The sequence below is a fragment of the Hemicordylus capensis genome, chromosome 16 (genome assembly GCF_027244095.1).
Source record: "Hemicordylus capensis ecotype Gifberg chromosome 16, rHemCap1.1.pri, whole genome shotgun sequence".
Classification (NCBI taxonomy): domain Eukaryota; kingdom Metazoa; phylum Chordata; class Lepidosauria; order Squamata; family Cordylidae; genus Hemicordylus; species Hemicordylus capensis.
In genome coordinates, this window is record NC_069672.1 from 5,021,132 (window position 1) to 5,033,946 (window position 12,815).

A 12,815-nucleotide genomic window follows, 5' to 3' on the forward strand; every position below is an offset into this window, starting at 1 on the left:
GGCCTTTGTGGCTGAGGATGCTAGGAGTTGTAGTCCAACAACATCTGAAGGCCTAAGATTAAGAAACCCTGCTTTATTTGGTCACTGATCAGAAAAGGGGTCGGTGGGGGACACATCATCAACATCAACTTCAACAGTATATATACCGCTTTCCAACAAAAGTTTCCAAAGCAATTTACATAGAGAAGTAATAAATCAATAAATAAGGATGGATCTCTGTCCCCAAAGGGCTCACAATCTAAAAAGAAACATAAGATAGACACCAGTAACAGTCACTGGAGGAATGTTGTGCTGGGGACGGATAGGGCCAGTTGCTCTCCCCCTGCTAAATAAAGAGAATCACCATGTTAAAAAGGTGCCTCTTTGCCCAGTTAGCAGGGGTAGAAAAGAACTCTGACATGAGAGAAAACACCTAAACATAAAAAAATATCAACAAACAAACAAACATCAGAGCATAACAACAGGATCCAACCACTATAATACAGAGAAGTTAAAGGGCTGTAAAAGGTATCCTAACTTGTCTAATTCTGTTAGCAATCAAAAGAAATTTGGCCACATTATATGTAAGCTCAGCATCTCGACCCGAATGTAAATAGCTAATAAAGATTGATCTGAACGGCCATAGCATTTTCTTAGATATGGATCCATAATAGCAACCCAAAAGTCATTATACAATTTACAGTATAATACAATATAAGTAATTGACTCAACCGCTTTATCACCATAAGGGCCTTTTTTTTATAGTGAAAGCCCCAATGACAACTTGGTAATTTCCGATTTCGATTTGGACAGATGGTTGACTAGGAGCTCTAAGCATGTTAAAGCAACCGGAAAAAAAGGCACTTTAAGCCAATAGTTAATTAGACACTTCCAAGCCCTGATCTCAATTTTGGGCATCCCAGACTCTAATCTAAGTGTTGCATTAGGCACATATATGGGGGCAGCAAGAATAGACTGTAAACATTGTGTTTGGACTCGCCAATGCCAAGACCAATTGGCATGCACAAGATGATTGCCACATCATCCGCGTACAGAACTATGAGAATATCAATACCTTTACTAATTAAATACCAATACCAATACCAATACCTTTACTAATTAAATGGGAATATCAATACCTATGTAAAAATTAAATTGAGTGGGTGCTAAAATGCAACCAATGCAACTTGCATACCAGTATAATGCAACTTGGTAATGCATCCCAATTTTGATATACCAAATATCAATGCCAATATCAATGTCAATGCCAATGCCAATACCTTTACTAATTAAATGGGAATATCAATACCTATGTAGAAATTAAATTGAGCGGGTGCTAAAATGCATCCCTGCTCCACTCCTTTATAGGTGGGGGTCATTTTCAAGAAGAACCCCTGTGGGTTGCATCTCACTCTTAAAAGCGGTATTAATATCTACCTTCTGGAGGAGGAGAAGCAGGCGTTGATCAATAGATGATGCCAAAGGATTGCTCTTGAAATCGAGTCAAAAGCAAATCTGAAATCCAGAAAAGCCGCAGTGTTATAGAGCAGAGTTGGACCTACTGGAACACTTGTCGATTAGAGGATGGAAGATTAGAATGAGATCCACGGTTGTGGCCCAATCTGGCTTGCTCAACTGGCTTGCTCATCACCAAGTACACCTTCAGGCTCCAACCAGTCCCGTAGCTTCTGATTTCAATGCCTTGCGTAGAACTTGCTCACTACACTTAATAAATAGGGCAATGGCTGAATCGCCCTTGTTTTTTATGAATTGGGGCAATTAAATTGGATCCAATTGGGGGTAATAATTGGAACCCCCAATTATTCTTCATCTCCCTCACGCCAAGGGGCCACCCGGGACATTGGTGAACACGGTCCCTGTCTGCCTTAGCTATGCCCCTGGTTCTCCCCCATTTTTATCTCTAGAACAGATCTGGGGGGTTTATTAACTGGTGGGGAGCAGGGAGAGAGAGCATATCCCAAGAGAGCATGTTCTGGTCAAGTCGCAACTGGAATCTGGATCTTCCTCATCTAACACTAGGAACATAGGAAGCTGCCATATACCGAGTCAGACCATTGGTCTATCTAGCTCAGTATTGTCTACACAGACTGGCAGCAGCTTCTCCAAGGCTGCAGGCAGGAATCTCTCTCAGCCCTATCTTGGAGATGCTGCCAGGGATGGAACTTGGAGCCTAGATGCTCTTTCCAGAGCAGCTCCATCCTCTAAGGGAAATATCTTACAGTGTTCACACTTCTAGTCTCCCTTTCATATGCCACCAGGGCAGATCCTGCTTAGCTTAAGGGGACAAGTCATGCTTGCTACCACAAGACCAGCTCTCTTCCCACTAGGATATCACTGGCTCTCCAAAATGCCAGAGAGAGGCTGGTGCCATGGTTAGGTTGAGCTAAGAGTAACTTGATTTATTTCATATTGAACATGTTATGCGGTTATCTTTGAACTTTTGTTCCGATAGCATCCTGATGAGTAACGTGAACGACTCCCCAATACAGTTTTTATTCTGGACTGATGACCCTGAAGAAGGCTGGAATAGGCTGAAACACGTCTGGCATTTATCTCCCGTGGCGATGCAGGGAACATAGGACTATGGCAATCAAGCACTGCGGCAATGAACGTAGCATCTACTTGGAAGACTTTTCTTCCTGTTCGTTCCTGGGCGCTTTCCAGATTACACAGTACAACAGGGTCAAATGCTTTGGCTTGGCAGGGTCGTATTGAAAATGACCCCCAGGATCTCAAACTCCTACAATGGGAAAATACAGCTACTTTTTTGCGATGCACATGCAACATTGTAGCACTATAATACAAAGATAAAACCCCAAAAGGCAGCATTGGAAATGTGAATTGGCACCTTACTGTCAGCGCAGGGATTGCGATGTCACAACACAGGAAGTGCAGAAGCACACTTAGCAGATCCGTAGTGACATTGTTGTAGGATCTTATCTGGAAAGCACCCTGCAGAATGTATCAGGAGGTTTTGTTTGGGAATCAACAGTGAACATTATTCTATGTGTCATTTTTTCGCCCAAGTTTTCTCAGCTTCTTAAATTTTTTAGGTTTTAATCTCTGGTTTATTTTTAAACTGTTACATTGTTTTAAGTTTTTTGTATATGTTTTTAACTTGTTTTATGCTATTATTAACCGCCCAGAGATGAAGGTTTTGGGGCAGTGTACAAATTTGATCCATAAAATAAAATAAATTTATACTAAGACTCGTGAATTATCATGTCTTTTGGATATGAATGCATTTCTGTCAATAGAATGTGCTGTAATTGTGGCTATCCTAATTGTGTAAATGTGTGGGTATACTAATTTTTATGACTGCACAAGAAAAAGTTGCTGGCTGCTCAAACACTTTTAGGTAATTTTTTATTCAGATTAATATAAATTGGTAATTATTACACAAATCTGGGTTCTTTTGGATTTTATGTTGATTGTGAGGACTTTTTGTTTCAATTGATAGCATTCTGAACCAGCTTGTGTTTTTGACCACTCTTCAAAAGGAAGCCCCATATAGAGTGCATTGCAGTAGTTTAATCTGGATGTGAACAATGCATGAGTAACAGAGGTCAGCTCTGGTTTTTTTCCAAGCAGGGTCACAGCTGGCATAGAGAGAGACATCCAAGTCATATGCCCAGCAACTAAAGCATAAAGCCACTATAATGGAGATCTGTGTTCTCTTTGAAAATTCCCCACAAGGTGGCAATCTTGCATGGCTGTTAGCAGCAGCATCAGACACTTAGGAACATAGGAAGCTGCTACATACTGAGTCAGACCATTGGTCTATCTAGCTCAGGATTGTCTTAACAGACTGGCAGTGGCTTCTCCAAGGCTGCAGACAAGAATCTCTCTCAGCCCTATCTTGGAGATGCTTGACTAACAAGTAAAGGCTTGCCAGTTCGAATCCCCACTGGTACTATATCGGGCAGCAGTGATATAGGAAGATGCTGAAAGGCATCATCTCAGACTGCGAGGGAGGAGGCAATGGGAAACCCCTACTGTATCCTACCAAAAGAAAACCACAGGGCTCTGTGGGCACCAGGAGTTGAAATCAACTTGATGGCACACTTTACCTTGACTCACGAGTAGGTCTCAGTGTAAGCCAGTGACTGGAATAGCCTGTCTCATATCCATAACATTTACATTTGTGAGTACAGACACACACAAAGACCCCCCAAAAGCAGCCAACACTGGCACTATCGAATCCAACTATCAACTCCGATAACCAGCCCCTTGTCCAAATACACATAACTTTAATAAAGTTACTATACAACAACCTGCCCATAAGGAATTCAGTGCTAAATCACACTTGCTGCTTTCTCAACCATTGCAAGTGGTCGCTGCAGAGATACAATACACAGAAGTGGTGACAAGCAAATTAAATATCTCTTTTCTAAAGTTTTGTTCTGTGTGCCACCCCATGGCATCTGAGACCCATGTTTGAACAACAGGAGCTTGGAAAGGTCCACCTGGCTAAAGTAAAGGTGTGCCGTCGAGTCGGTGTCGACTCGGGGTGACCACAGAGCCCTGTGGTTTTCTTTGGTAGAATACAGGAAGGGTTGACCATTGCCTCCTCCTGCGCAGTATGAGATGATGCCTTTCAGCATCTTCCTAGATCGCTGCTGCCCGATATAAGTGTTTCCCGTAATCTGGGAAACATACCAGGGGGGATTTGAACCGGCAACCTCTTGCTCGATAGTCAAGTCATTTTCCCGCTGCACCACTTAGGGTACCCACCTTTTAAATGAAGTGTATCTGTTCTCTCACAAACCTTCAGCTCATATTGATTGGTGATAGTCTTGGGACAAGAAGACAGCATTGAACAAGGTAGCCAAAATTTAATATATTTTTTAAAGTTCTTATTCTGTAAAGCACCATGGTGCCATAACTGCTTCCTTTATCTTTTTTGATGGTGTCTCCAGTGCATATCTGCTGCTTTCCCCAATCTGCAGCTTCTGCTTCATTATCTTATCTTTAGTTCCCAAAGAGTTGGAGATGTTATGATTCTTACCAATGCATAACCAGAGTACCTGCAGGTGAGAGCGAGGTACAGGCAGACCAGGGTCACCCACAGATGTCTGATTTTAAGAAGTCTGGAGCAACCCCCCCCCCCCAAAAAAAACCATTAAGAGGCATCCACCCCGCAATTACCCCAATGGAGTGGAATGTTCACAGATTCAGAGGACAGTTAACAACCAGGTGGGTGTAGCCAATAAGCTTGTGCAAATTCAGATCAAATGGTCCCATTTTACCCAAACCGGAGGGGTTCGGAGAGAGTCCGAACCTCAGTTTGCACGAATCTGAACTCACAGTTTGGGTTGGACATTTCCAACCCCATTCAGGAAAAACAACACCACAGCATTTCCAAGCTCTAAATGACGGCTGGAATCTCCCCCCACCCCATCACTCATGGCTGAGTTTTTAAAAAGCTACCTTCTGGCTCCCCCCGCCCCGCATTCCCTCCGCCGGTGCTCGATTTCCTAAAAGTCCGTTGGGGCGGCAGTGCACCTTTACCAGGTGTAACCCGGCAGGCGCATAGAGTACTTCCGGTTACATCTGGTAAAGGGGGCACCGGGGCAGCAAGGAGTGCTCTGTGGTCACCAGGAGTCGACACCGACTCGACGGCACACTTTACCTTACCTTTCCCCTTACCGACATCACCCTGTCCCTGCAGCCAAATTTTCATACATGACAACATGATGAAATCAAATCAGACTGAGGTCAATGCTTCACGCCCACACTCCAAAAGGACAAATACGCTCACTCCATTGCCAAAACAGACCGGGGCGGGGTACATTACCAGGGAGCAAATTCTCACAAAACGTGTCCCTTGCCCACGTTTAGTTTTATTCATCACATTTGTTCACCGCCCCAAACTTCCATCTCTGGGTGGTTTACAACAATATAAAACAAGTAAAAACACAGAAAATAAAAACCTTAAAACAATTTTAAACTGCAGTCCGCTTACAGGAGGGTAGCAATTTTTTTTTTCATAGCAAGCAAGATTCGGTTTAGAGTGATTGAGGCACGAGATACTGGGCTGTGCACTTCAGATTAACCGTTTTTATTTGAATGAAATTAGCTATGCATACGGTATTTGAAGGTATGGATGTTTTATGTATTTTATCTATTTTGTTGCTGTTGTTGTCGTCCCCCCCTTTCCCCCCTTTCTTGTATTTATGCTGGCCTTGGGCCGAAATAAACAAATACAATACAATACAAAACTGCAGTCCAATTTAAAAAGCTTGGGTGAAAAGAGAAGTCTTTACTTTTTAAAGTTGTCAGAGATGGGGAGGCTCTTATTTCCACCGGGAGCGCATTCCAGAATCTTGGGGCAGCAACGGAGAAGACCTGTCCCTGTGTGGCCACCAGACAAGCCGGTAGCAACTGCAGACAAACCTCTTCAGATGATCTCAACGGGTGGTAGGGCTGACGTAGACATTCTCTTAAATACCCAGGGCCTAAGCCGTCTCAGGCTTTATAGGTTACAACCAGCACTTTATATTCTGCCCAGAAACTTATCAGCAGCCAGCGTAGTTCTTTTAGTATAGGAGTAATATGGCCTCTTTGAGATGACTCGGAGACCAACCTGGTTGCTGCATTCTGGACCAACTGTAGTTTCTGGTCTACATACAAAGGCAGCCCCATGTAGAGCTCATTGAAGCAGTCAAGCCTAGAGGTTACCTGCATATGTACCACTGTTCTGAGGTTGTTCATCTCAAGAAATGGACACAGTTAATTTCGAAGCTGATAGAAGGCACCTCTGAACTGAGATACCAGGGATAGGTGTGGACCCAGAAGCACTCCCAGACTGTGTACTTGTTCCTTCTGGGTTCCATCCGATTTAAAACCAACACCCCCCCCCCAAAAAAAGTTTTAACAAGTTGATGCATTCGGAGCACACACATTGTACTGGAGTGACCATTCACCATCTCCATGCCACAGGAGTTGTATATACAGCAGTGACATATGTCACCTGAGGAAATGATAGGAACCAGGAGCATGTGCTCCCAAAAATGCATCCAAGCCTGGTTCTCGAGCTGTCCATCTGACGTTCTACCAACATTCTCTGTTCAGCTGCAAAACTTTGTTTCAAGTAGGCAGAGAAAGTCAGTCAAATCCCGAATGGACAGCTGGGGAATCAGATTTTGCACGATGTGCCTGCTAGGAGTGCGTGCTAGGAATGTGCATGAACCAGTTCGGCAGTCTATTCCTAAAATGCTGAACTGGTTCAGAAGCCCTGCATTTGAACCAGTTCGAACACGGGGGGCGGGAGCGCTTTAAGGCACGGGGAGGGTGCCTTTACCTCCCCCACCACACTTCATCCTCTGGCACTTGCCACTCTGGTCAGTGCAAAACCAGAAATGGTGCGCGCATGGGCACATGCATGGTGCGCGCCCGCCACTTCCATTTTTACGCTGACCGGCTTTACGCTTTTTATGGTTTTACGCTGGGCAGTTTCACACTAACCAGTTTAATCCTAACCAGTTTTAGGCGCCCACTTCCAGTTTTACACGGTAAGAGGATTTACAACCACCCCATGCCAGCAGTTTTTGAAGCCGCGTCGGAGGGGGAAGCACGGGTGGGGGGAGGTAGGGGCACCCTCCCAGCGCCTTAAAGCGACCCCCCGCCTCCTGGGTGTGTACAGAACCGGTTTGGTGCACACCCCTAGTGCATGCACCTGGTTCTCAACCTTTGTGAAGCCACCCTTTGTCATACATTGCAACCAATGTATTCTGTTTGCAACTACATGTGCATGCAACTGGGAGCTGTTGCCAAACCTAGTTCTCTTATCTGGGTTTTCAGTCTCTTCTTTGCTGCATTATGGATACACCTAAACACTCACAGAAAAAGCAGTCCTAATACCATGCACCAGAAGCCTTCAGTGCAAGTCTCCCATCAGCCAGAATAGGATTTTTCCCTCTAGTTGATTTGCAAACAGGGGCAGGAGTTTACTTGATTTCTTAGTGATCCATCGAGGTTCACTTTTAGGTACAAAAAGTTCTTCTACAGTTGAAGGAACATTATTTTATTGGTTACACTCCAAGAAAATGTCTCCTGTTCTTCCAAACCTAGGTGGTCATTAAGTGCTTGCAAAAAGAATATAGAATACCCATGATGGGTTTGTAAAGGTTATTTCATCCTATAAGAATTACTTACACTCTCTCTCTCTCTCTCTCTCTCTCTCTCTCTCTCTCTCTCTCTCACACACACACACACACACACACACACAGAGTCACTCTCTCCCTCCCTCTACCTGCTGTATTTTAAAGATCTCCAATGAAGCTACATTTAAAAGCACGACAATCCTTTTTTGTATGGCAAACTGGAAATTTTAATGTTTTCATTAGAATAGCCTTTATATCACTCTCAAAAAAAAAAAAGGAAAGAAAAGAAAAGAAAACACTACTGAACAGCAAACTTTAATACAGGAGCAATCCCCCCTCCTCCCTCCAACAAAATTAATGTAAAATGTAAATCACATATAATACAACTGAAGTGTCAAAAACAATTTAAATAATTTTAAATATTTTATTTTTTCCAAACTTGCTACAAATGCTTTATACAATAGTTCCATGTAGAAGTCCCCATAAACCGAGAAAAAAAATGTAACAAAAAAGGGAATGATAGTGAAAAGGGAAGGTGTTAAAGTGGCACGAATTCACCAAACAATATTAAAACTACAGATTTTAAGAGGTAGATTACTTTTTAAGTCAAGAACAAATAAAATAAGATAAAAATTTTAAAAATGGGGTGCACAAACGAAAGTAGCTGCTTTTTACCAGCTGAGTGTATTTCTGGAGGTGGGGGGAAATCTTGCTTTACAATTAGGAAAAACTCTGCAGCTCCTGTTATTTGATACAGATACATCAACCAATTAGCAGTAATTTCATTTGTGTAAACTCCTTTGTGCTGTACAGGATCATATGGTGAACAGTTAATTCACAATGAACTGTGGACAACATCCACTCTGAGAGATTTCAGAAATGGAGGCCAGAAGTGACGACGGGAGGAAACCTCTCTCTTTCTCCCACATATAAACAGAAGATTGGAGGAAGCGATGCAAACATCCAAGCCTGCTTCTATGCCCTTCCCCACCAAACCCAAGCATGGGAGTGAGTTCAGGAGTCAGGAGGAAAGGAACCCTGCCCCCCCCCCAGCCCCAACGCCCCTTGAGCTTCTTTGACTGGCTGGTTTAACACAATGATTTTAAAGAGACTCAATGTGTGACCAAAAATATTTCGAGTGCAGCAACGTTTTGTCATCCCTGAATATACTGGGAGTTTCTGATGAAAGGAGGAAACTGCTTTGCATATATTTTGGTTACATCGTCCATTGCGCTCGCTCTCTCCCTCTCGCTCTCTTTTTCCAAGCTCTTCCGTTAGGTGAAAGCAAATCAGAAGCATGAGCTATGAAGGCTGTGGTAGGACTTGCTCCACGTAGCTCAATACGCTTCCTTTAAAAACACACACACACACACACACACACACACAAAACAAAAACATAGGGGGGAGACATCCATGTATCCTCTTTCCTTGCAACCAAGAACTTCTTGAGTCTGGCAGAACTTCTTGAGTCTGAGCTCTGCTGCTGGCACGTCAAGTGAGCGGCAAGCGGCCCTCGCGGGGCGGAGTCCGCTCTGGCTGGTTCTCTCAAGTGTCGGCAGCCACCGTGCTTTTCTGCTCCAAGCTGAGCATGCACCGGCTTGAGTGTCTCCGTTAGGAACTTCCATCTACAATTCTTGCATGCTTGGTTTGTTACAGGAGATTCCTAGAAAAGAAGAGAAAAACGGGGAGATTTGCAGAACAGGACCAAAAAAAAATAAATCAAAAAATCACACTAATTATGAATTAGGTGGATCTGCTGCAAATTATCAGTCAGATGGATGAACAAGGCCCATTCACATGTTTATGTTCAACACTTATACGGGTGCACAGTGTACACAGGTCCAGTCATTTGTGTGGTATGCTGAATGTGGGTATAGAAGTACACTTCCTATCTATCCCATGTGTTTGATGAGCCTGTATCCAGGTTCACTTTTAAGATGAACACAGGTACAGTCATTCACACAAACACATGAACGAGTGTACAGACAAAGATGAAGAATATTGATATACTGCCTTCAACGTTTCCAAAGTAGTTTACATAGATATGAATAAATAGATCGATAGATAGGCTCCCTGTCCCCAAAGGGCTCACAATCTAAAAAGGAAACATAAGATAGACACCAGCAACGGCCACTGGAGGGATGCTGTGCTAGGGATGGATAGGGCCAGTTGCTCTCCCTTTGCTCAAGAAAGAGAATCACCACTTTTTAAAAGGTGCCTCTTTGCTCAGTTAGCAGAGGGGAGACATCTGTACACCCATTACATGTCTGAATTGAGCTACAATCTTCTGTTTATATGTGGGAGAAAGAGAACGTGGGGGAGGGTTAAAAACCAAAGGGTGGAGGGATGTAGGCTCATTGACATATCTTATACTTATTTCTGAAAGAACTGTAAGCGTGATGATCGTTGGTTTCACAAAAATCTGAAGGGAAAAAACACACATAAGGGGCAATGCCCCCCAACTACCCCAATGTAACTCATAGCAGCGGAATGTTTGTGGATCCAGAGGGCAGTTAACAGACAACGGGGGGGGGGGCAGAGCTAATGCAGCTCAGTGGTGGGTGGGGAGGAGAGCTTGAACAAAGAGTGGGACATTTCTTTGCTTGAAGACACAGTGGTAAGGGAACCCCTTCAGCTCCTGAGGAGGAACGCTACCTAAAATGTTCAATATCCACTCAAATCATACATGTGCACCACGGATATAGTGCAGCATTTTGTTGTGGGCCCATACTTGTAACTACTTCTCCCGTACTGAAGGAGCTACACTGGCTGACAATATGTTTCCGGGCAAAATACAAGGTGTTGGTCATAACCTATAAGGCCCTAAACAGCTTGGGCCCTGGGTTTTTAAGAGAACATCTTCTTCGTCATGAACCCCACCATCCATTGAGATCATCAGGAGAGGTCTGTCTGCATTTGCCACTGGCTTGTCTGGTGGCTACTCAGGGACGGGCCTTCTCTGTTGCAGCCTTCTGGGCTTTGGAATGCGCTCCCTGCTGAAATAAGAGCCTCCCCATCTCTGATAGCTTTTAGAAAGTCTCTAAAGACACATTTCTTCACCCAGACTTTTAACTGATATTGTTTTGATTGTTTAATTGTTGTTTTTAGAATACTGTTTTAAATTTTTAAATTGTGTTTTAAATTTCTTGCTTTTAATTTTTTTGTTTTTAATGTTTAATTTTTTTGTTTTTAATGTTTAATCTTCTTGTAAACCGCCCAGAGACGTAAGTTTTGGGTGGTGTAAAAATATGATAGATATAAGAGTACAGTCATGCTGGGAACCAATGCACATACAGGTACGTGTATTTGCGATATTCAGTCCGTCATCGACTAGAAGCAGGTGATAAACACTTATTTCTTCGTAGCCGCTACCCAGAAATGAGTTTGCAGTTTACTCAAGAGGAAGGGACAGCTTTAAGATCCTGCAGCTGCAGATGGAATTCGTAGACCAAGATGAGGGTTCTTGTCATTTCACACCCACTGCAACCCTTGTTGCTGCTTAGAGCCGCTGGGGAAGACAGTGTGGCTTGCTGGTGGTGAATGTCCACCTGCCGTAACTGTCATCTACACTTTAGATCTTCCTGGTGGGGCTTTCTTGGGGGCGGGGGTGGTTCGATTGATGCTGCTGGATTTATGGATCGTATTTTTAATGTGGGTTTTATGTTGCTACTCTTTTTGTTGAATTTTTGTAAAATGGGAACTTAAAAAGGTGGGATGTATCCGTTTTAACACTCACCTTGAAAAATGATTTTTTTACTCATGAGTAGGAACATAGGAAGTTGCCATATACTGAGTCAGGCCATTGGTCTATTTAGCTCAGTATTGTCTTCACAGACTGGCAGCGGCTTCTCCAAGGTTGCAGGCAGGAGTCTCTCTCAGCCCTATCTTGGAGAAGCTGCCAGGGAGGGAACTTGAAACCTTGATGCTCTTCCCAGAGCGGCTCCATCCCCTGAGAGGAATATCTTGCAGTGCTCACACTTCTAGTCTCCCATTCAAATGCAACCAGGGCGGACCCTGCTTAGCTAAGGAGACAAGTCATGCTAGCTACCACAAGACCAGATCTCCTCTCTAGACCAGATCTGAAGCTGACATGTTGTGGCTATCCTTTTGGCTTTGTTCTGGTGGCTAAAATGGTTGCTCCTGAAAGGCCAGATGCTTCTGAATGATTTATGTGCTCCAAACACAAGGTCTGACATTGTGGGAGGAGCTGGTTTCATCTATCCTAACTCAGGAGCACAGCACTCTAAAGCACGCCTCAGACTATTTTTCAGATGCTATCATTTTTTAACCCTGCAAAGAAACAAAACTAAAGTTTCCAAAGAGAAACAATGTTAATCTCCTATCCCAAATGGCTGAACATAGAAATGGGATAGAAACCACCCCATGATAGGGAGTCCATTCATTTTGGGGTGGTTTTCTATCTTGGATCATTTTTTAAAAATAAATATCATAAATATGATGAGGGGCCATACTTGTGGATATATTGCGTACCAGAATGCAAGAAGAGTTTGACAACATAGGCGGGAGATCAGTGGTGTGCCTGTTTATGTAGCTAGGGTTACCCCAAAATCTGGATGAGGATTAAATTTTTTTAAAAGCGTGTCCAAAATACTGACACAAAGCTGCAAACCAGATCTGAAGCTGAGCTTTGTTCTTCAGACAATTGGTCTGCTAATCAGGAATGTCTCTATCACTTTGCTCGGGCTTTTA

General features: G+C 43.4%; 1 protein-coding gene across 10 annotated transcripts in view; it reads right to left on the reverse strand.

Annotated features, from left to right (window-relative positions):
* Positions 1 to 8,515: 8,515 nt before the first annotated feature.
* The window catches only part of PRDM2 (PR/SET domain 2), an 83,254-nt gene continuing 78,954 nt past the window's right edge, over positions 8,516 to 12,815 (reverse strand). For all 10 annotated transcript variants that reach the window (XM_053280887.1, XM_053280885.1, XM_053280889.1 and 7 more), the window contains one exon: positions 8,516 to 9,768. In XM_053280887.1, coding sequence (XP_053136862.1) covers positions 9,756 to 9,768 — 13 coding nt within the window. In that variant the 3' untranslated portion in view covers positions 8,516 to 9,755. The remainder of the gene's footprint in view (positions 9,769 to 12,815) is intronic.